Source organism: Empidonax traillii, unplaced genomic scaffold, assembly GCF_003031625.1.
Source record: "Empidonax traillii isolate 1590-97213 ecotype Southwest subspecies unplaced genomic scaffold, ASM303162v1 scaffold91:size2966241, whole genome shotgun sequence".
Classification (NCBI taxonomy): Eukaryota; Metazoa; Chordata; class Aves; order Passeriformes; family Tyrannidae; genus Empidonax; species Empidonax traillii.
In genome coordinates this window covers 474,835-501,130 of record NW_020955284.1, presented here as the reverse complement: position 1 = coordinate 501,130, position 26,296 = coordinate 474,835, and the positions used below count along the sequence as shown (strand labels likewise).

Here is a 26,296-nt window from a genome sequence, read left to right as displayed (position 1 = left end):
GACAGAAAATATAAGCCAACAATTATTTCAGAGTTTAGCTTTGATCCCAGAAGACACTTCATTTGGGCAGGGATGTGACAGAATACTGTTCTGCTTAAAAAGCCATGTTTGATCCTTTGCTTAGCAATATAAGCACAGGAGTACAAGGAGCACCGAGTGCTATAATTACAAGTGTGAGGAATACGCATGCCTTATTTCTCTCTTGTAATGGGAGAAGGAAATTATTAACAGGTACAGGAACTCCCCACAAGGGATGCAATTACTGACATGACATACAGCACAAGAAATCCTAGGACAATGTCGTTACCATGTAAGCAAAGAGCTGTTAAATTGGATACCTCGGGCTACCTTGGTTTGGAATCACAAGTCAAGGCGTGGTACAGCCACTGTACGAACTCCTCTCCTGTATGCACAAGCAAGTAGACTTGTAAAACAATGAACACGAGTTTAAAGAGGCCCAAAGTCTAAATGCCACTGGATGCTGCAGAAGGCCAAGAACAAACGGGGTGCTCTGTCCTCCTATCCCATCCAGCACGGCACTGACACTGATATATGTCCACTAATGGAAATGAGATGTCCCTCAACAGTTGCTGAGTAGAGCAGGGAGGCAGGACAGACTGTAACACAGAGAGGGAAAATGAATGTTGCATTGTAATAACAGAGATATTCTTGTGCAACCCTAATTCTAATTTTGCAGAAAGTGAGGCAGAACTTCTGCTCTCTTCCATGTCTAGAGAGAAGAGCTATCTGGTAAAGGAACCTCATACAGCCCTTTTCAGGGGCCAGCTGGCTCTTCACAGATAGAATGGTCACTGACTGTCCATCCCCTTCAGGCTAGACACAACTTGCCTCTAGACCTGCTGTGATTTAGGGGCAGGACTGAAGTCATTCACAGAGCTCATTCATAAAGCACTGAGAATCCTTTTCCCATAAACTATTGACACCAGAGCCCAGAATTCCTGCTTGATTCATTCCCTTTTTGTCTATACTTGAACACAGCCCTGTCTCCTGGTCATCTTCCACAGCTCTGAGGAACCAGAGAGCCAGATCTGGCCTTGGGGACAGGTCAGCACCGAGGACGGTGTGAGAGGCAGATTTGGACACTGACTTCATCGCAGAGAGGGGAGAAGAAGGTGAACCAAGTCCTTCTCTCTTGATGGGAGAAACCAGGCTCGGGGTCTCCCACCCCTTTTCTTCCCATGGCTGAAGCTGGACCACAGGAGAGTGCTCCAGCCCTCAGCAAAGTGCAGAGATTTCATTTCTGCCTTATCTGATGTAAGAGAAAAGAAGAAATTCCTTATGAGCTCTCAAACCACCTGTACCTAGCTGAGGACTGCCAAGAGTAGGAGGTCCTTTTAGCCATTATAAGATTTTGAGGTTTTTTTTCCAAATTGGGCCATGAAGCTCGAAAGATGAAGAAGAGAGAACGTTTTCCACTTTTGCAAGCAGAGGGGGAGAGTTTATGTTCTTACTGTGTGACAAAGGGCCAAGAATCTTCTGAGATGGCCATTCCACTTCTACACAAAACCGTGTGGGGAGCCTTCTGTCCTCTCAACACCGTGAGATACACTGCCAAATACACACGTGGAGAGGGAAGAACTCAGCTGAAGCTCTGGCAGAGTCAGCCCCATGTTTCTCCTTTCCTAGCAGAAGAGGATTCAGAGATTTCTGAGGAGGCGTGACAAACTGTGCCATCTGCTGTTCTTGGTAGGCTCTGCTGGGTCTTAGTTTGGGAGGGAGAGAGACAAGGGGATTGCTCTTTAAAGTGAACTTTGCTTTCTTCCCGTCTTTCTAATGATACAAAAAAAATGTAAAATCTTGCATCAGCCACAGTGCAGGTTTTCTCATGCTTCATTATGCTTCATGCTAACAGTGCATGCAAAGAGGTGTAATATGTCACCCTCGGGCCAGAAGCAGACATCAAAAAGGTCAAACGGCTCAAATGAGATAAAAATGAAGTGTTTGGGAATATCTATTCAGGTCTTTTCTTTTTTTTTTTTTTTTTTTTTTTTTAATTTATCTCTTATAAATTTTTGTAAACAATTCAGGCATTGAAGCCAAACCCCCTTCATCCATGTCACAGGACTGGCTACTTACCCTTTCATTTGGCAACAAAGTTTGCTCTAAACAAATTTTGATCGATAAGCGTTGTCTAAAAAAATTACAGCTGAGATTGCACCTACTCTAAGTTAAATCAGCTGATCAAGGGAAATTTATCCAAATTGTCTGTGTGTACAGCACGGAGCAACCACCGTCAGCCAAACCACAACCGTGGATATCTACCAGGATCCAGGTGCCTTTGAAGGGAGTTACTCGCAGAAACCTTGTGGTTGAACTGAGCCCTTGTCACTAGAACAATCCACAGGGTTGAGACAGCTCTTGGGACATCACTTTGTCTTGTTTCTCTGGGCAGAATTTGTCTAAAACAGGGCTTAAAAAGGAGAGGTCGGTGCCATCCATGAGGGCATCCCAGCACGAGTCCCCATGGCACGGACCAGTGTGGTGCTGAGGGGATGAAGGTCATGGCAGCAGCAGAGCCTGACCCAGAGCTTTTGGATTTGGGCTTGCTGAGAGCTCTGGTTCCCATCCATCAGGCACCCTAAGCATCTCACAAAGTCCCACTGGTGTCTGTGGGAGGATGCAGCTGCCGAAAATTAAGCAGAGCGTACGCCTTTTAACGGGTGGGAGCAGAGATTTCAGCAGCCTTCTGGACTCTGCTGTTTTCTGCAGCCACAGCTTGATTAAAGGAGAAATGAAAAAAAAATCATTGGAAGAGGGACTAATTATTAAAATAAAAGTCTAAATGTCCCAGGAGCATAGTGGGCATATGCAAACGGATTTTAATCAGTCTTAGAAACTGTGAAAACAGGGGGAGAGAAAGTCATTAACATGAAGCTGATACAGCAACAGACTTGGATTGCATAAAACAAATATCCCAGTTTGAGGCCTCCTCCCCTCATATCCAGCAATCAACTCTTCTCTGTGTAAGGTACAAGCTTTCACATGAAAATCTTGCCCCTAGTAAGGCTTGTTGCACACATAATCTTACAGGTTAAATACAACGAAATCCACTTGAATATGTATTTTTATTTTAAAATCTAAATGTTTCTGCAGATAAGAAGGTTATTTCATTTTCAGATACTAGTTTGAGGCCTCATCATTTGGCAGGGAGGAAAAATGGGAAAAAAATGCTTTTCTGAGATCATCTTTTTTTTCAAGCATAAAGCTTGGGGTTTCTGGAAAATTCTCTTTTAAATGTTTGAGCTAGCTGAGCGGGTAAGGGTAAGCTTTCAATATTCCTTTTACTCACATTTCTCTAGTGAAGATTACTCAGTAGCTTAAATAAAAATCAAGAGATTTGTCTCATATTAGCGCTTAGGGAGGTAAAAATATTTAGAAAAAAAAATATTTGAGGCTAAGCTCGCTGCATTTAAGAATCACCTACTGTTTCTGCATGGAGAATGACTTTCTGGCAAATATTTATAGCTCCCTTGTGCTCCAGTGGTATCAATGCAAAGTGAAAATACAGCCCAGTCATGGCCTTGTTGCCCAGAACTCAGAATGCCCTAAAATGGGAATTTTGGTGAGAATATGTTCCTCATGGCTTGAACTTCAGGTATGGTTTTATTTAAGGAGAGAACTTAATGAGAAACATTTCACTGAGGTCTGGGTTTGACTCCTGCTCTTTTCCCTTGGAAAATCAGGATTTATTTATATTTTCAATGTAAGTCTTAGGGTTGTAATATTTTAACATAATTTTTTCCTCCATGGTCAGTAGAGTGGCATCAGCAAGAAACAGAGATCACTGTGTTCATCAGCTACAAAACACTTCATTCTTACTTTGTGGGTAAATATTCCACCTTTTACACCTGAGGGTAGCCTGACAAAATATGAGATTTTAAAAAGATTTAATTTAGCCTTCTAACACCTAGAAGAAGACTGAAAATAGAAAACACACTCTCTGAAGGAACTGATGGTTATTGATGAGTGCATGAATGTCCCTTTTTTGTTTTCCTTTGGCTCGCCTGGCGTGAAAGCTCATCACTGAGAGCAAATCAGAGCCCACCCAGAGTAGCAAGCCCTGTGTGTCGTGATTTCACAGGCTGCTCTGCTAAGTGATAGATGCCGTCATATAACTGGTATGAAAGGGGTTTGACCTTAAGCAAATGAAAAAACCCAGAGAAAGCGGCATTTTGGTGAGTCCTAACCTAGGCGAGTATTGGGGAGACTCTTTGGAAGAATACATAGGTCCTTTGGTTGGATACTTCTTATGCCGGGGAGTTGAAGGGGGTGGGGGACCCACAATCATATCTATCCTGGCAAAGTAAATAAGAGAAAAGACACCAGCAAAATGCATAATGAAGCAACACGTAGAGAAAAGTTGGTCAGAAAAGTCGCAGAAAGAAACAACTGAAAAACAGAACGACAGAGAGAGAGAGAGAGAGAGAGAGAGAAGGAGAGAGAATCTGAAAATATATTCCTCTGGAAACAGAAGGCTCCCTGCTACCACCTGGTTGTTGGTGTCTTACCCACCTCAGGGTAAGATTTGGAGATTAAGGCACCACCGCAACATCCTTAGGAGTTCCCCCCGCCCCAGATACAGCAGGCAACATGCTTTACCCTCTGGAATATATTTGCATATGTGTGGCAACATCCCATTGAGGTGGTTGGATATGAAACAACATATTATTCATTCTCCTTTCAGCTGCAGGGCTAGAGAACACATCCTCAGCTAGCTCAGGAAAGCACGAGCTGTTGGGAGTCGGCGAGGTGCGCTGAGGGATTGTACAGCTCAATGAATGGGAGACATCCATGGCTGGCGAGGTGTCAGGATGAAACACGAGACAATGTGAACACAACACTGAAAAGAGCACATTGCAGACACAGTGACAGAGGCTTTCATGATTAAAGAGGAAAGTGCATGTAAACACCCCAGAAATATGCTTGAATGCAGATTTAATCCACCAAAGCCCTGGCTACAGGAGGTCACAGCCAGCCCTGCCAAGCTGAGCTGGCAGGGAGAACACAGCTCTTTGACTGATGAAGGAAAAAGGAATTTAAATATCTGTTCTCCAAGGTGCCCTGGGACAAACTTCTCTGAGATCCACTGTAGGGGTGCACGGTCATGAACCAACTCTGGTCATGGCTCAACACTGGCCATGGCCACCCCAGGCACATACCTTGTCTACTGGGTGCCCTTCTAGTTGTACTGGGCAGGTGACCAGGCACGGGACCTCTTGGTTCCTAGCTGGTTATGACGATGAGGACTACAAAGGGTGGCTCCAAGGGGATCTGCTCCCATCACCATCACTTATCTCTCACTCAGTGGGAACCAGTGAAGCTGCCTGGGAGTCTTGGATCCCAAATCCGAGCACCTCACACTTCTGAAGCAGCTCCTGGTCCTCCTGACTTTCCTGTGATGGGATGGATGGCAGCCCTAGCCTCATCCAGCCTCAGAACCTCATCCTCACAGCCCCACGGGTATAGCTAAGAGGAGAATTCAGTTTGGTCTTTGAAAGCTGCAATTCCTTACCCCAACCTCCCAGGAAAAAGAAGCCAAACAAACTACTTTGGCTTTGCAGCACATCACCTTGAAGGCTTGGCAATGGGAGACCTGGGTGGGCAGTAATCTGCCACGTCAGCTGGGGTTGAAAATTCAGGTGTCCCTCCCTGGAGTCAGTGGAGATGACAACCCCAGTGGCTCGGTACCCACTGCAGAGGCAGCTTGGAGGCCTCTTGCTTCAGGTTATTAAAGCTAGGAAATATCAATCCCCTCCTCATCCTCTTCTCCTCCCTCCATATTCAACTACACATCTTGGATCTATAATCAGTGAACTTGTACTGAACAGGAGTGAGAGGCTCAGAGAGAGGAAATTCTCCAGGATATTTTAGTCTCCATCGCGAGGGAAAATGCACCTTCTGGGAAATGCACAGTGTGCAGCAAGGCTGAGAAAGTTACCTCTGCGCCTTGAATATCAAAAATAGCAGAGTTAAAATGGTCTCTGAGAGATTCATGGCAGAAGAGAGATTCTTCTTTTTCCCAAGACAATTTTCCTGCTTCATTCCTGGGGTTCATATTAGCTGCTTGCATACCCAAAAACATTTTTTTTGCACATTTTCTAACTCTACCAGGGACCTAGATGGGTTTGAAATTAAAGGAACACTTGCTCAATGGATTCCAGATGAAGCTGGGCTGCCACAGCCATCAAGAGAAATAATTTCATTCTCCAAATGTAAAAGTAAATGGTGTATTATTTTGACAGGAGGTTGCCTATGGCCAAGCCCTGCCACTGTTCTGGTTGTCCTTCAAGCTCAGCAGAACTTCTGCTGAGCTGACACAGCCGTGGGTGTTGGGGGCTTGGGGTCTCCTTTTAAGTGTGGGCCACCAGGGCTGAGGGAGGAGTGGACAGACAAAAGGATTTAGCTCAGATCCTCTGTTCAGGGGACCAAATTTATCTGTTTGGTTTTGGGTTTTTTTCCGCAGGAGAAACATGAAAAAAATGGAACCTTCTCGGTTCCCTCTGTGCCCTTTTCACATTTCTTCTGCTATTAAAATTAACATGTCTTCCCCTAAAATTTGAGCATAGAAGTTAAAATACAGCTCAGCTAAACCCCACCTACATTGGTGGGCTTGGATGAGAAATCCTCATCTGCCCAGATTTTTGGCAGACTGTGCCATCCGAGGAGGGATCCCTCCCAAAACAGCTTAACATCCCAATGGTGGGAAGAAGCTGCTGCCTCCTCACTGCTCTCTCTGCCTGTGGCAACAAGGCCACAACTAGGACACCAAATTTTTTTCTTATACCACTCCAGAAAGCTACCAAATGACCCACATTTGCCTTCACACTGGGGCACCAAACCTTTGCATCCCGGACCATGGAGATAGGTACACACCTTACCTATGGGCTATGCTACAATGCCAAAAGCTCCTGAAATAAAACAGGAGGATGAGCCGTGATTTTTGTATTCCTGTGGTGGGCAGTAAGGTACTTTTAGTGGCATAACACCCCCTTTTTGTGGTCCCTGTCCTGCTCACCCCTGTGGGTTCCAGCCACAAGCACTGATGTTTTCCTCGAGGATTTCTCTTGGAAAGGAAAAGAATAAGCTGTAGCTGCAAAGGAAAGCATCTCTCTCATGGCAATACCTCTACAGCGAACAAAAGCTAGTGAAAAATGAAGCAAAGAGAGGGGTCTCTTGCCTGGCCTGAAGGTTTTTAATCCGGGAGAGCATGTCCAGATGACCAGCTGAATACTGCTCGATGACATCCATCACGTCGTAGGGCCGAAGGCTCTCCTTAAACTTGCGTTTGGAGACGAGGAATCTCATAATGCTGCAGGAGATGGAGAAGAAAATCAAAATATGGTCCCTGGGCTGAAGCCTGACCTGCTTAATGGCAGATAAAAAACACCGCAGGGAGCTGCTTTAGAAGGAAAATGGAATAAATCCCAACCCTGCGGGTCTGGGAGAGGATGCTGCAAGAGGAGAGGGGAAGGGGATTGCGGGGGCTGGTGGCTGAAGCACTGTCTGCAACGGGGGGTCCCTGATGCCCCTTGGACTGTCATCTGTGCATGTGCTCTCTGCATCACTTTTATAAATGTCAGCGCTAAATCTCAGAGCTGGTGAGAACGATCACTTGGACGCATCCCTGCGGGAGATTTTCCTGTTTCTCCATTTTTTCCTTCCCTAAGCAAAAATCGCCCTTTCTGGCAAAATTTTCTGTAAAGCAGGGCAGGCCACCCAGGGGAAAACCAGCCTGCAGCACAGACATGTCAGCATTTGTCACCACTCCTTGGGCTTTACACTTCTTGTTTTTCCCTATTATTTACTTCCCCCGGACCGCTTCCCCCCTCTCCCTCTCTTACCACACTGCCCTGATGCTGACTTTCAGCCCTGGTGTCAAATCTTCTGTCACAAACTCGCAGTTGCAGCTTTTGTTCTCATCGGGGATGTCTTCTCCAGGGAGGCTTGCTTCTGGGTTTGGGAGAGGGAGGAATAAGCACAGCACGTTAGCATTTCCCGTGCTGGTGTCGCACAAGGCAAGACGAGTCACATCAGAAACAGAAACCCCAGGGCAAGCACCAGACATGCCTTTGCTGGGCACCCAAAGGAAAGCATTTCCCCAGATGTGTCCAGGTGACATTCAGCAATGTCAACTGCAGCTCTCACCCATCTCTTGATCAACCCAACATTTGGGTTGGGAAAGCCCTCTAAGAGCCTCGAGCCCAACCATTAACCCAGCACGGCCAAGCCCAACCACTAAATCAAATCCCCAAATGCCACATGTGTATGTCTTTTAAATCCATCCAGGTCTGGTGAGTCCACCACTGCCCTGGGCAGCCTGTGTCGGGGTTGGACCATTCTTTCAGTGAATAAATTTTTCCTAATATCCAACCTAAGCCTCCCCTGGCACAACTTGAGGACATTTCCCTTTGTCCTAAAGGCTGACTCTTCCTCCTTTCTCCATCCCTATACATGGAAATACAGATATTATTTTGGGGGTCAGAAGGGGTTCTGTTGCCTCTTGTAATCATCATTGAATGGTCTGAGTTGGAAGGGACCTTCAAAGGCCATCTAGTCCAACACACCTGCAATAGCAGGGACATCTTCAATTAGATCAGGTTGCTCAGGCTACTCCAGGCTAAAGGACTGGGAGGGGAAGGAGCCCCATGTAAGCACCTTCGCTGGCACCTCCTTAGCTGGGGAGGGAGAAGATGTCAAGGTCAGCTGGGAATGTGAGGTCTCTCACGGTGCCCCAAACCCTCACCTTCCGAGTTCTGCCGCGACGCCGCTCCCTTGATGCGGAACGCTTGCCGGGCTCGGCTGCGGTCTCCGAAGCTCCAGCTCTTGGGCACTTTGCTCGGGCTGTCCTCGATGCTCTGGTCAGCGCTGGGGGACCTCCTGATGCCCTGAGCCTGTGGAGAGCCTTTCCCTTTGGTGCCAGCACCGCGGGGACTGGAGAAGACACGATCTTTCAAACTGACCTTCTGACTGTTCAGAGAAACACGTTGAAACAAAGACAAAAAGGAGACAGCAGGAGGAGTCATTCTGGAAACCACGCAGTCCTTCCCCACCAGCCATTAGAAACCAAGAGCACTTCCAAGCAGCAGTGACATGTAGTTTTGCTGTTGGCTTTTTTTTTTTTTCTTTTTTTTCCAATATACATATTTTGTAATTTTTTTTTTAAAGAGAAAGTTTTGTAGAGATGTTTCCGTCATCATGAGTGAAATGGGAATGATTTTTAAGAGAGAGAAAATAATGAGGACTTAAACAGAAGCCCCTTGTGGGATGCCAGGGCTGGCGGGACAGAATGACATCAACAATGAGGTTATGATTCCTTAAATCACTGATCGGCTCCGATCACAAGTTAGGAAACTTTTTTTTCACAACTGCCTTCCAAAACACTATGTCTAGTAAGAAAATACCAATACTAAAAAAAAAAAAAAAAATCCCCCATTATCTTATAAATTTTATAACTTCCACGGAAAAGCTTTGCTTCTGGTGCTCAGACCTGTCCTTTCCCTTTCTTCAACTCCTGCATTTCCTACTCTATTAAAACATGATCTGCCCCTTTTATATCTTCCTAAGAGTTCCTCTTTATCCAGTCAAATATATAAACACTTAAATACAAACACTAAATGTGCAACTCCTTCGTATCCTATAAAAATTCAATCTAAAAGCTGCCATCTCTCTGAAGGTCTGCTACGGGTGTCATAAACATGCAAAGCAAAATTTTACAACTTCAGAATACAGCATTTTATTGCTTTTTTTCCAACTAGAATCCTTGGATTTATGGTTTGAAAAAAAAGCTCTCTGCAGAGACAGAGACGAACTCACTGGGAAACAGTCTGCTGGCCACCCAGCTCTAATTAGTTTCCAAATTCTGAAATTTGTAATTAAAATCTTTCACTCAAATGAAGATGACAAATTTTCACGTGAAAATTGCAGAACAAAGAGATTTTGTGAATCATTACAAAAGGGCAAACTTTATAGAGACAGCATTGGGGAAAACAAACTGCAAATAGTTTCTGATCATTTGATATTTTCTCAATACCAATTAATGATTAAGCTACACTGATAGAGGCTGGATAATCAGTGCGTCGTACCTGCACACAGAGCCAGTATTTTATATACAGATATATCCAAACTGAGTGAAAACAGGGATTTAATTCCCAACACTCTGTACCATCGCAGCAGCCACTTATCATTTTGCTGCAAATGCTCTGCCTGAATTTGCAGGAAGAACACTTGAGGAATTCCGATTTCCACATCAGATTTCCGGCTCACCAACCAAAAACCTGCTTTTTTGTGTGTGTGTATGTCTTTCAGCAACACCACCTTAAAACTCAGAGCCAAACAGTCCCCCTTTGCCTTCAAAACTGGCACGAGGCTCTTCAATCAGAACTTGGCTGCTGGTTTTTGAAGGAAAGCAAAACGCAGCTCCCTCCCAGCTGTTCTCTGCTGACAGGAGCAGACACACTCCCTGGCCAGTAAAGGAAGAAGATGTGACCCGAGGACACTCAGGGAGCAGATTTGTCGAGTAAGAAGGTGCTATTTTTACAAAGTCACTTCACATTGCCAGACAACATTTACAGGGAGAGAAAGGTGCTTAGGCAGCAGTTTGCAGAGTTGCATCCCCTCTGCTGCAGGGCAGGGTGAGCTGTGGCCATGGGCTCAGCAGCAGCCGCAGATTGAAAGATATATTTGAGAGAAAATATGCTCATGACCAAGGAAAGGCAGAATTAATCGAATTAATGATGAATTATTAATTCAGACAAGTGCTGGAGACTGAATTCCCAGTGTGGGTGCCCACCTGCAGGGGCTGTCTGAAAGCCATGGGACCAACAGACCTTCAGAAGAGCTGAAATTCAGGTCAGAGGAACAAATCCACACTGGAATCTGGGAGCAAGCACGTGCCTAAATACCTTTCTGGATGTAAGCCTTATCCACTAATGCTACCAAAATTACCGTACATAATGGGCCAAAGGTTTAAAAGCAATTCTCATGCTGCGTTTATTGGATTAGAAACCAGATTGAAATTCTGTCACTTGATCCTAAATAGGCCAATTGGATTTTTTTCCTTTATTTTTTGTTGATTTTACAAAAGAATATTTCTTGAATTCATTGAGTTTCAGTAGCACTAATACTTTGAATTACCTGGTCTGTTTGAAAAATAAATTTTATTAAAAAGCATCAGCAACACAGCAATATTCAGAATTCAAAGCAACCTCTTTGTGCCTCATCCTCTGCTGTGTTGCTCCTATCACTGATCACAGCATAAAACCAGTTGCCTTTCACTGAGTAAAGCAGGGCCTTTTCCTTGGGGACCCTTTCCCATTCCCACAATAAATGTGCTAAAAATTTTTGGAGGAATCTCAAAAGGCAAAAAAGAAAGAGTTGAACTCGGTGAGTGAACAAAGAGTTTCCAGCCTGACAGCACGAGGTGCAACACATTAAAAAATCTCAAAGAAATCAACAACTAAAGAAAACAACTAAGATCTGGGTGGATTTTTTTCCCAAGTACTCACTACTCAGGAAAAAAACCCAACACCTGATGTAACTTCTTTGTTTTAACATAGATGACATGAGACAACACAAACAATTAATTGAAATTTTTCCTTCTGCCATGCAATTCTCTCCCTGGAAACGACACCTGGAATCACATGCAAGTACAATCCCTGCAGAGGAGAATGCTGTTGGGGTCTGCAGGAGCTGGTAGGAGAAAGTCCCAAAGAAATACAGACATATATAGGGATATATGTTGCCAGTTAATCCAAGATCATGTTCTCATTCAACCAGAAAAGTCATGCAGAGGGACGTGGAGTGTTTGGAGAAGTGCTGTTTGGATGTCACTCGAGAGGATGGTAAATGAGTCTCAGTTCAGTGGAGGGTGTACGTGCTGGTGACATGAACATGAGAACAGCAGGACCCCAGCCACACACACAGCATGGACTGATGCTCACAGTCGTGCCCTGCTCGTGCCAGGGGAAGGGAAGGGAAGGGAAGGGAAAGAGAACTGTGGCTTTGCAACCAGAAACACAGATTATGGGAAGCCATAACATCACACCAGGGTGTGCTTTAGTTCTACCTCGTCCTAACCTCTTTCAGTTGGCATCTATGAAAGCATATTTCATAATAAAAGAATTACATTTCCAGGCTGACTTTGGGGAAGGTTTAAAAAACTTTCAGCTTTTGACTTGAAGTTAACAAAGGACAGAAGCTGAGTTGGTTTTTCTCTGCTGCCAGCCGAAAAATGAGAGCCCAGTGCTGGACGGACATGAAAGGATGATGGCTGATGGAGGGATTCACACTGCTCTAGTGGGCTTTGCATTTTGATTCATTTAAGTCCAACAGCTCAGCACTCAGCAGAGAAATTCTTGAGAACTGACCTTCAAAATGAGCTGCCATCATCCTCCTTAGGACACCAGGGGTTTGAGCTCCTGTTTGAAACACTCTGGTTTGGGGCTCAGTCCAGTTCTCTATAGTATTAAATCAGCACTTTTAAAAAATGTGGACTCATTACATTAGCAGTAATTTTGGATCAATAAAAAGTATCAGTTGTAATGTCTTGTCATTGATTTTAAACTATGCTTGAGCCATTACTTCTTCTTCTCCTCAGTTAGCCAAACTGAGCTGGACTAGCACAGACTCAGATCCATCTCTGCATCCAAACTCAACCAGTGTCAGTGCTCATTCTTTGAGAAGCTGTGGCCAGGAGAAAGGGGTTGTCTCATGTTGGTAAATGAGGTACATTTTCAAAATCCAGAGGTTGTGCTGAGCTTGTGGCATATGAGAACTCCTCATTAAAACCAAGCAGAAGTGCCAGGCGTGAATGACAGCCTTTGTGGCTGACTGGGTTCCAGTCTGATTGCAGGTGTGAATAAGAGGCAGAAACCAATTACTGGGGATATGAAGGAAAGGAAAATACAACCGTGTGTGCAAAACTTGCCATGACTAAAACAGAAATCATTAGAGGGTCAGGCTCAAGCCTGGTTTGCTTCCAGTGATTTCAGAAAAGCCATTACAAAGGTGAATTCAGCCTAGAGGATGGAGTTTCTAGAAGCAGAGTAACCTGGGCATAAGGGAAGAAAAACATCAGCCAGAGATCATGTCATGGTGAGTAATCCCGCTTCTTTTCCTCCTCCACAATCGCAGTGGAGTCACTGGAGCTATAATGGCAAAGACTGGGGTTGCCCCATCCCCACAGCCACCATATCAGCATGGAAAAGCACAGGGCCTTGGATGAATGGAGGGGCACTGGAGCCAGACTAATGTCTGTAATCTTGGCCTTTGGTATTCTGCAGGATTCCACTATAATCACCCCTCTCTTCTTAATTCACAGCCTTGTTTTCCCAAATTGATGTTGAGTGCTGTCAGACACCACATCAGCCACATCCTGCATGTCCTCCCAACCATTTGCTGTTCACCAGCTCAGCTGGTTTGCATTTCAGGAGCAAAGCAGAACAGCCAAATTGCACCTCTGAGCTGGCTGATTGTTCCTGAGCAAGCTTTTAAGACACTTTCTACACCCAGAGGCACAGGCCAGTCAAGGGTCCTGCAAGCACCTTTCCTTCACTGGCCTGGGTGCCACTTCTTCCCATTGTCAGGTCTCTGAGGTGCCTTCATCTCTGAGTGCGGCAGGAAAAGTGCCTTACAAAGCAGAACATGATAGACCTGATAACCTGGCTTGGGGTAGTTACATTACTGGCCAAAAATGAATGTGTTATTGCATTTATTGACTAAAGATCATTGGTTTAGTACATTAAGAAACCACAGCTTCTAAGGAGTTTCCTATTAATTTACCTACATTGAGTTTCTCGTGATTGCTTCATCGTTTACGGTTATTTCGTTATATGCATCCCAGATGAAGGCTTTTAGCACTCAGCCTTAGATGCATCAAAGTGCTGGCATCTTCCCCAAGAGCTTGTGCAGTGGGGATTGTGGGCAGGCACCCAAGGGTCCGGAAAAACAAGATATTTGAATTATTTTTATGTACCTTCACAGTTCACCTATAGTTTTACTAAAGCACAGGGTGTATAGCACTACATTCAGGATGGATGCAGGTAACAAAGATGCCCTTGCAGCTACTCCAAAGTTCCAGACTCCTTTTTTTTTTTTACTGGAAGAACTACAGTCTGTAATCCCTTTTTTCAGGGTCACCAATGGATTAAGAAGATCTCAGGGTAATCCTTTGTTCCATCCTCCCTTTCCCTTGCAGAACTCAAGACGGGGAAGATGAAATGAGGACCACAGTAGGTAGGAATTCAGTAGAAAATAGGAAAAAAAAATTACACTGGCTTTAGCAGTTCAAAATCCATGCCTAGGAAGACATGCAAGGAAGACATTGAGATCAGAGTGGCTGATTTTCCAGAACACAGAACTGGACATGGACAGATGAGAGGACAGCATTACGAATAGCACTGCTTGTTTTCATCTCTGCCAAAAACAACCTCAGCGTTAAGCAACTGAAAGGAGGCTTTCTCTGGGGAGGAGTCCTTGCTCACACTATGCCTCCCCAGATAAAACAACCTCACCTGGCAAATGGAAACACTGCAGAAGTCAGGATAATGTTTTCAGCTAAACCATTGACCAAATCTTTGCCATTTGGAAATGTCTCGAAACGCTGCCTGTGCAACTGATGATCACCCAATATTTAAACCACACCTTTCAAGGCTAAACTTCAAGGAAGGCCACAGCACCATCAAAACATGTAGCAGGAGGCTGACTCAAAGGTTCAGGCTATTTATCCCGGTGTAAAGGATTTCCTATCAAGGAAAACTGCTCATTATGAACCCAACATCATGCCCCATTCCTCTTTGTTACCCATTCAGAGATGGGATTTACCACTCTACTTCTGAGCTCCTGGTACACACAAGCCACTCAGGCGTGAGTCCTAACATCTAAACTGACAGATAATAAAAATAGCCAGCAGGTCAAAAAAAAAATAGCAAGAAAACAAAAGATACACGTTGAAACAATTAATGAAGAAAATCAGAGATACATATACTGTTAGAACTGTAGTTTTATGCTTTCCAAACTGTAGTTTGTTGGCTTTCTGAGGGAGACAGAGACTGGTGATTTTGAGAATTGAAACGGACTCCAAAAAGAGAGAGCATGCAAAAATCCGAGTTCACAAACATGCGGCATCACTCAGTGCCCTGCCACTCCCGGGCTGTCCACCTGCCTGGCTGCGGGGCGGGGAGCTGAGGGGGGTCCCCTGCCAGCATTCACAGCATGCAAACTCCGGGCAGTGGGAACTCAAGAAGGTGCATGTTTGCTGCTGAAGTGCAGTGCCTGAAGTGGGGGAAGAGACTCTTCCAGTGCAGGTGTGGATGTAGACATATTTATGCACAGGTAACACGAGATAAATGTGTCTGTGTACCCTTATGGGTGCACTAAGGGATGCTCGTTGGGAGTTCCCCGAAGCCACCTAAACAATTGTCAGCTTGATGAAAGAGATGCAAGCCCTGCTTGTACAAAACCCTCTGCTCTAGCTCTAGCTGTCTGTTCCCCACGGGGTCTAAAAACAGAACCATTCACAATGCCAATGTCAACGCTCAGGGGAACCTGTGTCCCCTACGTCTGGCGGGACAGGCTGAGATTAGTCCTTCTCTAGCTGCGTAGTAGAGGTGCTAGATAGGCAAGCCATGGCTTCCAAAGGCCACAAGACTAGGAAAGGTCAATTTGTCGTGTTCAGAGAGAGCCAAAGGCATGGTGACTGAGCAGAGGTAGGAAGCTGGTATTTCTCATGCTGCTAACTGGACGTTGCTGTACAGCGCAATTCAATTTCAAAGGACTCCCTGGGCCTTGAGGAGGGATGGAGCGATAGGGAGGAAGGGGTGTTTTTTTTAAAAACAAAAAAAAATTAAAATTTTTATTTTTTCCTTTTCTTTTTTTTTTTTTTTTTTTTTTTTTTTTTTTTTTTTTTTTTTTTTTTTTTTTTTTTTTTTTTTTTTTTTTTTTTTTTAGTATTTTTAATTTTCCATCATTTGTTAAACTTCATGTCCTGGCCTCCTCCCTCGCTCAGCAGACACCGGCTTGCTAGCCCAGAACAAATTCCCCATCCTCATCTCTTTGGTTCACGTGCTCTGCACGATCGGTAGACAGGGAAGCCTCTGATTTCTGAGCGGGCAGTGGGGAGGCTCTTCCACCGTTTTTTTTTTACTCATCTAGTACCTCTATTAAGCAGAGAAGTGATCAGAACGGGTGGTAGCAGGGTAGAGGGAGAATGAGCCGTGCAGCTTTTGATTAGTTTCGTGCGACGCATTTCCCGTGGTACCTAGAGTTTCCTGAGCAGCATCCGCAAAGTGACTCTCTGCACGGTTTGCTCTTACTGGAAATGAGGGGAGAGTAAAAATTAGACCTGGAAGCAAATGCCAGACAGGAAACTTTTGATTACTGACTCTAGGTTTAAAAGACAGGTGTTTTGAGGGCCGGGTTCATGACAGGATTGTTCTGTTTTGAGGGTTAAGTGAAAAGAAAAAAGTTAAGAATTAGGAGGGCTTCTGAAATTTGTCTCACTGTGGTCAGTAAATTTCATTATTAGAACTGATGCATTCTGCATTGAGTTGGTGGCGTCAGTTTGTCTACAATTAACTGTAGGAAGATTTTTTTAATCTCCATTGGAAACAAAAAAATACCCTCATCTTCCTCTAGACAGATAAAAACCCCACAAGTTTTTCCAAATTGTGTAAGCCATGGAAAGCCAAAACTTTAACTTGTTTTGTCAAATAATATCAAAAAAGCTCCAATTTTTTTTCTTTCTTTTTTTCTTTTTTTTTCTTCCAAAAAAAACCCCCACTCACAAAGAGAGTTAGTTAATCTGTGAATTATTTGCACTTCTCATACAGGAAAGAGCATAATATTAAGCCTGGCATTAAAAAAAAAAAAAAAGGATAAAAATGGGGTGTGGTGCAGCCCCTTAGGGGAAAGGAGTTGAACATCTGTCTTCATACATTTCGTTTTTTTCATGGTGCTTTTTAGACAGGCCCTACCACTTCTTGGGAGTTACTGACTCTGACGAGGCACCACCACAGCTCCATCCCGAACCGCTGCTCAGGCACTGCCCTGCCAGGAGATCACCACCACGACCAGGGTCCTCCACGCCATGGAGCAGCCCTCTACCTGTGGAAGGGGAATGATGTGGCCCCCATCGCCCCACCAGGCCACCAACCACCAGCTGGCAGCACTTGCCAAATTCACGGGCAGACTGAAAAGGCTGAAGGGCATCAAACCCCAATCTCATTTTGCACTTGAACTCGGCAGTCGGAGGAGCTCGTGGGCACAGCATCCCATGAGAGCTCAGCCGACACCACCCTCGGCATCCTGGGGACTCCTCAGGTGCCCACAACAGGACCCTGCATCCCCAGGAAGCCCCAGGGACCGGTGGTGCCACTGGGGCTGTTCTGGAGCTGGCGTGGGAGTGGGACATTCAGCATGCAGAGCCTCAGGGAGATGTGTGGGTTACTCTCCTCTTAGTCTCTTCAGAAAGATGCAGTTCCTTCCGTGCAAATAATCCGCTCCCCTAAAGGCAACTGATTATTTCCAGATTACTGTCAGTCCCAGCATGAGTCTCTGACACCAGTTTAATTGGTTAGAAGGGCAAATGCCAGCCCAGGCTAATGTGGCCCATCAGGTTCCTGTGATTGGCCCCGCTTTCCAAGGGCAGTAGAGGTTAGGGACACCTCAGACACCCTAGGCTGGATGAGCAGGGCCCCACTGAGTCAACCAAAGGCATCCTCCAGTGCATACAAAAGCCTTAATCACACCCCTGAACAGAGATATTAATGTGTGTATCTCAGACAGACATAAACATACACTGATAGAGAGATATACACACAGATATACACACACGTTACAAGGTGGCCCAGTCCAGCATCCACTCAATCCATGGCCAAGGTCCTGCTGAGTTCATTGGGGTCAAGGACAAACCACAGCTGAGAACAACTTTCCAAAGAGGTTCTTCTCATTACCTACAGCACTGAACTCATGCTGGACAAAGTAATCTGAGTTTTAGCTTCCCAGTTCCCTGGAATCCTTCTGTTTCTTTTTTCTCTGATATATTAATGTATAATTATAATCATTTGGCTCATTAATTTTTAGCTTTTTATCTAATTGTATTTTGGAAAATACAAGAGGAATAAATGTGGTCATGGATGCCTTCAGATGTTTAAAGAGCATCTGAAGCCCACATTTTGTACAGGAGCCTCCATAGCCCTGGCCAACCACATGCCTTTTTGACATCACAATTGAAGCAAAATAAACAAAAATAAGATGCCACAGCTAATTTCCAGCCTAATTAACAGAAGAGTAATCACACCCCATTACCACTCTGTTCTGCTGCTTTACTGCAGCAGAAGGGGTGAGGAAAGCCCCACCATAGAGCAGCCCCACCTCCCTGGGGATATGAGGCAGAGAGGATTCGATTTGGACCCTGAATGAAGCAGTGGTCTCTGAGGTGTGGTGGGTTCTAAGTGCCCTGGCAGCACAGCCAGCCTGGGGAGGGGCAGGGGGGCACTGCTCGGCCGGGGTGGATGGCAGGGTGGACACAACACCCAAAGCAACAGGTAACAGGAGGCTCTGAAAGCTTTTCTTTTTTCAAAAAGGGAGGGAAATAAAAGGAGGGGAAGAGGTATGTGGCACGTAGAAAAAGGCCTTTTCTTTTCTGCTCCTCACGGCCTGGGCTCCGGGTCTGGGGGAGGTGAGCTCCTGGTCCCCGAGCAGGTCAGCACAGAGCTTTCCCAGCACTCGATCTCAGATGGATTCAGGCAGGCTCGTGGTGGAAAGCAAAGCAGAAGCAATAGAGAAAGGACAGAACCTGTCTCTCAGATCAGCTGTCGCATTTTATGCCAAGACCACATCAAAAGCCACGCCAGAGTAACTCCAGGTGACCCCAAGCCCCTGCAACACTAAGCCCATCACCTCCTCACATCCTCCCACCCTCAGCAGCAGCTCTCTGAGCGCTGTCTGGGCAGAAATCAGCACAGCCACAGCAGCAGCGGGGTCAGAGGGCAGCATCACCACAGTGAACAGGTATGACCCCAACAGCCACCCTGTGTGCTGGCAGAACGTTTGGGATGCTCCTTGACCTCACAAGGCAATGTTTTTCCCGCACAGCACATTCCCAAAAGCTGTGCCAGCATCCCTTCTCTAAATCTCTAAACTTAAAATATATTAAGATGCAAAATAGTAAGAAAACTCTGTTTCATTTGCTGTAAAGATTGTGGTGTATCAATTATGGAAAGAGGGATATAGGAAATCAGCCACTCCCTACACATCACTACAACTTGGAGGAAGATCTAGCTATCTCCAGGTGTTAGACTGTTTCCTTACAGCGATGGAAATGGAGAGTGGCAAATCCTTTATCAGCTGAAGCAGTAAAAGCTTGGAGCTGGGGTCTGCTATGAGAGACAATTCATCCCCAGGAGCTTCCTGAGTGAAGCATCATCAGCAACTGGGTGATTAACTATTGGGTGGGCAGGGAAACAGGATGAGTTCTCTTTTCCAAGGGCAGGATGACACACTGAGCATCTCCAGGAGGCTGCTAGAAATTAAAGTGGGTGGAAGATCTGGGATGTGAATGGAAAAGATCCAGAAAATTTTGTTGGGGAAAATAGGTAATTTGGTCCTCCCTTAATGCAGAATTCCTTCCTGAGGTCTGAGACATTGTCAGGCAGAAAGAGGACAGTGGGAGCAGGTAGAACTGATATCATCCTACCAAAACAGAAGGATAGAGCTTTGGTGCTGCTGTGGCAGCTGAACTAAACAATATGGAACACACTCTAATACCATCTGCAGCCATGGCAGCTGCAGACCCTCAGCTTAAGCCCTCCTGGGTTTGGGTTTAGCAACAAAACCCATCAGTGTCACAAGAGACAGATGCACCACAGGAGCAGGAAACAGCATTTAGAAATGACTCTGATGAAGGACCTATATATAGTAAAAAATACTCTGGAAAAGGACAGGGGAGGACTATTTTTACCTCTTTCTGTGACATAAGATTGAGAAGGCAATGTGGAAAATGAACAGGGAGAAACCTGCAACATCTACAAAGAAATACTGTATACAACCTATGTTTTAACTGGTGAATATGAACCCTGTAAGACAGGACTGAGATTCAAAAATAAGAAATGCATCCAAAGTATATCACTGGCTGAGACAGAGCAGTGGAGCAGCCAGACCCTGGGTTGAAATGCTGACCCTCCTGATGCTACAGGCAGGTAGCCAAGATTTCAGCCTTGATCTGCTCCCAGAGAGCCCTTCCCATGTAGTGTTGCCTGCTTTAATAATGCTGGATGGAGGCTGTCTTTGCTCAAGCTACACTTGAGACCCCAAATAGGAAAAAAAAAAAAAAATCTGGATAGTTGAAACATGATCTTGGAGATTTGGGTTATTTGGCAGGAAAGTGGATGGAATGCTACAAAGGTTCTGCTTGCAAAGAAAAGCTCAAATGAAAGACAGAAAAAAAAGAGGGAGGGAAGAGGGGAAGGAAGGAAGGAGGAAAGATTAAATTTTCCACTCTTTAGTCAGCACCGTATCTACCCAGATATCTCTGGTTGGCTTTTATGCCACGGAAAAATTAGTTTCTGGCCTCTTATAAGCTAAAAGGCATGGCTGAGAGGTACATCTGCAGAATGCCAGGCTCTAGCTGTACTTCTGAAAAACATATTCATTGCTCAGAAAATTTAGGCTTTAAGCTATGTTTTGAGGTGTGAGATGGAAGGTCTGAAAGCCAAGCAGATGATCTCCACAGATCATCAGTTCTGTGTCTCTTCACCCGAGAAAATAAAAAAGAGATTCAGTCCTAGGATTACTTCTTAAAAGAACTGGGAAAATATAGGACAAAAAAAAAAAAAATCCCAGAATTAAATACTTCTCAGAGGATGAAAAGTATCCCAAAAGTATCCCAAACACCAGCCCTGTTGCTTTCCCTGGGACACGTGAACAGAGAAAAGCTCTCCCGCAGGTGAGATTTACGGCCGCCCTTGGAAAGTGCTCGCTACGTTTCAGACCACGCTCTGCGTCGTGGACTTGAGGCGTGGAGGGAAGATGGAGCAGGGACTGTGCCTCAATCCAAAGGGAAAGGGGGTAGAGAAGGGGTGTCTCTAACATGCAACGCTGTGTCAGAGAGCCCTCCTGTGTCCCACGGAGCAGCAGGTCCGCGCAGCCCCTGCAGCGAGAGGAGCTCGGGAGAAGTCGCTGACGCGGCGATGGCTTCGTGTTCCCGCGTCACCTCCGCCCAGCCACGGCCTCGGGTGACGGAGACACGGGCAAAGCATCACCTACCCCTCGGCACACGCTGAGCCCGTGTTGTGCTACTCCAGCTACGACTCCAGCAACGAAATAAAATAAAGAAGCATAAACCAAAGCCCTGCTGTCACCCCGGGTAAGTGTCCACCAGCTCTGCCCGTGCTGCCACCGCTCTCCCTACCTCCCACAGCCTCGCTACCCTCGCAGCTACAGCCCGAGGCAGACTGGAAGGAGGATATATGATTTAAGGTCCAGCATACACGTGGATACATTGGACTGGCACAGCACAGAACAAGCACGTTAATACCTAGAATGCTTCCCTCGATGGCGCCACGACATGGTACACACACGCACACACGCACATAGAAATCTACAGGGAATGCATGGGAATGGCGTGTTGGCAGTGATACAGACCTTGGCGATGGTTCGGGCTGCTGCTCTTTCCTTTAAACAGAAGCAATAGTACATTAGCATGGTGTCAGGTGGCAAAAGATGTTGCTGCTTCACTGTTAAAACAGAACGAAAACGACAATACCAAACAGTACAACTAAGTGGAAGTTGTGGACAGAAGAAAGGGAAAGGAGCACTTAATTCCCGGAGTTTCTGGCCTGGACAGAAGATCACTGGAGACTCACACAACCTCAGAGAAGACACATACAACGCACAGGGTTGAAGAGTTTATCCCAACCCATCCTTGTGCCTACGCAGGACTGAGACACCCGAGGGTCGTGTGATTTGTGTGAGCACAGGAGGACTTCTGTGGGCTCAGAGAGCGGCCCCCTTCCTTTGGAAATGCACTGTCCTGATGTTTCTGCACACGGGGAAGGGTTTGAATGGCTCCCATGATCCTGCATTCTTGGGACAGAGCCAATGTCAGATATCTGGATCATGGATTCACACCGCAGTGCCAGCACAGGGTGCAGGGAGGGGCCCGTGGGTGGAAAGCAGCATGGACCCTTGCCCTGACATCTGACAGTTCAGGTGGGGTTTCTGCCTCCAAAGCCTTTGGCAGCTACTTTACCAAAGTAATTGGCAAAGGCTACATGGAGGAACTGGAACGCCACAATTTTTGTTATGTGGTTTCCTCCTGAGATCCCAAACTTGATTGCCCTGAAAAATCATTGAGGACAAAGAGAGCTGAACACCTGCAAAAGGGCAGTCACGACACTGCAAGCCATGCTAAGGCCACACTGAAAAAAAAATCTCACCTTCACTGACCAGGCATCGTGGTGGTATTTCCCTCCAGCAACGAGGAAAACCTGTTCTGCCTTCAACTACCCCCGTTCACAACCTCTACACAATGGGGACCTGCACTTAGTGTGGGACCCCAATCAGCCTCGCCCCTGCAGCCTCTCAAGAGAGGGAACAGACTGTGTTTCTCAGCAGATACAGATCTATCTCCCCTAACACAGATGCCCTCTGAGCGTGATGCTGTACCAGCCCTGACCCTGCCACTACTCAGCAGTGACTGCTGAGACCTGCACAGACCCTGACCCCTCTCTCTTTGGCTAAATGCAGCAGCCTGGAGAGACTAAAACAATCCCCCCTCCACCCTCTGCTCCTTGCTCAGAAAAGTTTGGAAGCCCAACCTCAGTCACTAGCTCAGATAGTCATATTTTAATGCTTTCAGGCTGACCCAGGGGTCTACAGATCTCTATTCTTTGCTGAGGCCCACAGCCCAGGGCAGGTCCCATCCAGGGCATCCCCAGCTGGCCTTGATGCCCACCAGCACAGCCAGCATCTCTTCATCCCTCTTGGATGTCTGCAGAAATTTGCAGGCTCCCCATTCACCAACAGGGCAGGGTTGACTGCTTAAAACCCCATGAATTACCCCTCCTGAGCACAGGGTGAAGCTGCAGGACTCCTGGCTTTCTGGGATATGCTTCTATACCTTACCACAGCAAATTTAGTAAAAATTTCTCACTGCTGCAATATTGTCTGCTCTCACTGGAGGGAACAGAGAACCAGTTCACACATCGTGAGCCTGAATCTCCTCTGAGGGTGTTGAGGAGCAAAAAGGTCAGAGGAAAACCGGGATCCCTACCTCAACCATCCCCTTTGAGAGTACAACTTTTCATTGTCAGTCAAGCACTGTGACATAGCTCCAGAGCCAAGAGAGGCTGAAGAGGAATTCATGTAGAGAATGGGAGAGTGACAGGGAGGAGGTCACCGAAGGACCCATGGGGGACCAGCTGTCAAACCTCTCACATCTTCAAGGCTGTCTGTATGCAAAAGCCAGGAAGGTAAAAGAGAAAAGGAAAAAAAAAAAAAAAAAGAAAAAGGTGGCAAAGTGTGTGCTTTCCAAACTCTCTTAACTCTGTTGCTAACCTGAATGTCAGTCCCGACTTGCTCTTCAGGTTCCTCAGGAGCTCCAGCTGGTTCAGAGGAGGGATTAGTCTAGAGGGAGAAAACAAAAGCCATTAATACACAGGCAGAGCTGATTCCAGAGCCTCCTGTCTTGGCAACTTCCCCCGCTGCCCCATCCTTTCAACCAGAACCAGCTTTGTGCCACCAACAGCAACTGGGGGACAGCTTGGGAAGGATGGAGGGAGATTTGGCTGCTACTTCCAACAGTGTCCTAAGGCAGAGCAGTGGGGTAAGAGAGAGAAAGAGACAGCAAGAGAGAGAGAGAAACTTGTCTGCACCATTGGATTTTGAACCTCCCAAAAACCAAGTGGGTGCCAGGGTTCCTGGGCAGCCCAGTGGTGTTTCAGCAGAGCTGTTTCACCACCTGTAGTCTGGCAGGTTGGCATTGCTGTGGTTGGAGGTCAGCACTTTGGATGTGTGCTAAGCAGAAACTCCAGTTGTGGGGCAAAATGGGAAAACTCAACCCTGCTGCTCTTGGGAATGTGGGGAGGCAGGGGAAGGAGCAGAGAAAACAGGGACCTCAGGTTGTGACCATCCCAGGAGAAATGGCAGTGTGCTCCAGGGTCAAGTTTAACCAATTCTCTACTGTCCATGTCAGGTTTTACCGCAGAATGAGGCAAAATCCTGTATCATTGCCTTCTAGGAACCACGGGCTTCCTTCCTTTCTCAGTGACAAAAAAAGAACCTGATGGTGGGAATCCTGGTTAATAATTAAAAAAAAAAACTCAAAGAACAAATACCCTGTGGCCTATCCTGCTTTTGTGCTAAAAGCCATTGAATTAGCTTCTACATCCACTTTTGGTTTCTTCCCTCAGACCCTGCGAGGCTGGGGCTTGCTCCATAAATATTTAATGCTGATATTCACAGCCAGGTTTTCAACCCAGAGAAACATAAGCTGGAGGTGTCCGGGGGGGAGGACAGAGAAGGCTGCACATGGCTGGGAAGAGCAGCATCTGCTTAAAAGCTCACTTAGGGGGCTCTGCTTTCAGGGTCAAGGCCAACAGTGTTCATCTCATGACTGGCTGCAAAATCCCCCCCCGGGCCACCAGCGTGCCCTTGTCAAACTGTGGAAATGCCACATGCCACCAGTGTGCCCAGAGGGGGCAGGGTCAGCACAGCAGCTGCCTCGGGTCACGCTGGTGACAAGTGTCTCAGGGATGAAGGGAAGGACCAGGGGCTGCTGGAGGCTGGGAACAGGCTGCCTGTGCCTGCCCACATCCAACCCAAAATGCCACAGCCCCAAGACAGCCTGCAGTTATGACTTGGCTGGAAAATGAGCCAAGCAAGAAGGATCTACTCAAACTATCACAAAACTGCAACTCAGGGCTGAAAGGAAAGGAGTGCAGGGGCTTGCAGACTAACAGAGCGGTCTCAGCTGAGGTGCTGTAAGAAACGGGGCTCCAGCTTACTGTAAAATAAAGGCAGAGATATTCATGCCCACATTCTTTCAGCCATTATGAGACCAATCGTTTCACACTTAAAAAAAAAAAAAAATAAAAAAAGGCAACCAACTGGAAAAGCCTCTTCTCTGCATGCACGAAACTTATCCTCAAAACCACAGTTGCTCAGCAGAGATTTGGTGTTCACAAGATTGAGGCAATCAGAAAATTTTCCAATTCTAAGTATGGAGAAAAGAACAAAAATAGGCCTGAAAATTTTGGCTTGGCTCCCCAGTCCGGCTCTGTTCGCTTCCATCCAGAGAAAAGCACATCCTCATCTGCTGAATTAATGATCCTCTTCACTCCAGTCGTCAGGATGATGCTGACCTTGGTTCAGTGGAGCAGTGCAGGAGTGCTGGGCTGTCACCTCCCTTCAAACCCACTGTAGGGTTTGGAGATTCATTCCAAGATGGGAGAGGTGGTGCATAAAATCAAGCACAAAGTGTACTCAGCAGCTAATGAAGGGTGCACAACTGTTCTTTGGTGAGTTAGTTAGCTTCTCAGCTGGGATCACAGATCCAGGGCTCTCACTCATGCAAGTCTCAGCTGAAGAGCTCATTAGCTCACTAGATTGAAGGATTCAGGATTCCAAAAGGAGCTACTTCGTTTGCACTAGCCCATGGTCTGCACTGTGCTGAGGGCGACCACCGCTTGGGCCACTACAGATGTTTCCATGCAAAGGCACAGACACAGCAAACACAGAAATTCACTATTTCTGTGGTTGGTTGATGGGCCTGGTACATATGAGGAGGAAATAGGCAATATTTTACCAAAATAATAATAATTATTAAAAATAGGTGTAAACTCATCTGCGTACTTGACCTGAAATTTAATCTCAATTAAATGCTCAGCCTAACCTGTAACTGCAAGAGCAGCCTGGGGAACAGCTACTGCATCGCACCATTTCTCCAGAACCTCAAAAACAAACAAACAAAAGAGGCAGAACTCTGAGCAGCTCACTGAGTGAGCTTTGCCATGGAATGCTGCCCTGGCGTGTGCGTGTGCCCAGGGGGCAGGTGATGCAGGTGCCACCTTGTCCTCCAGAGCCGTGCAGAAAGCACCCCTGGCTGGGGCACCTCTTGTTTTCTCTCTCTCCTCCTGGTCCGTGTGTCACTTGTTAGCAAGGGAAGCATGTCTTGGTTAAGGGGGAGCTGGGTGAGGAGCTCTGCACACCAGGGAACACACACAGCTCATGCCACCCACCACAAAAACACTGCTGCAGGGGAACCCGGAGCTGCTTCCAT

The 26,296-nt window shown here is 46.2% G+C and overlaps 1 protein-coding gene across 9 annotated transcripts in view; it reads right to left on the bottom strand.

Annotated features, from left to right (window-relative positions):
• The window catches only part of KCNQ2 (potassium voltage-gated channel subfamily Q member 2), a 68,312-nt gene that overhangs the window by 5,731 nt on the left and 36,285 nt on the right, over positions 1-26,296 (bottom strand). For 2 of the 9 annotated variants that reach the window (XM_027881590.1, XM_027881591.1), the window contains 6 exons: positions 23,575-23,643; positions 21,661-21,690; positions 16,277-16,330; positions 8,765-8,988; positions 7,863-7,971; positions 7,199-7,330 (listed from right to left, as the gene is read on the bottom strand). In XM_027881590.1, the coding sequence (XP_027737391.1) occupies positions 7,199-7,330; positions 7,863-7,971; positions 8,765-8,988; positions 16,277-16,330; positions 21,661-21,690; positions 23,575-23,643 (618 nt within the window). Of the gene's footprint in view, positions 1-4,208; positions 4,317-7,198; positions 7,331-7,862; positions 7,972-8,764; positions 8,989-16,276; positions 16,331-21,660; positions 21,691-23,574; positions 23,644-26,296 lie in introns of all 9 variants that reach the window. The other 7 variants (XM_027881594.1, XM_027881592.1, XM_027881586.1 and 4 more) reach the window with 6 other exon arrangements.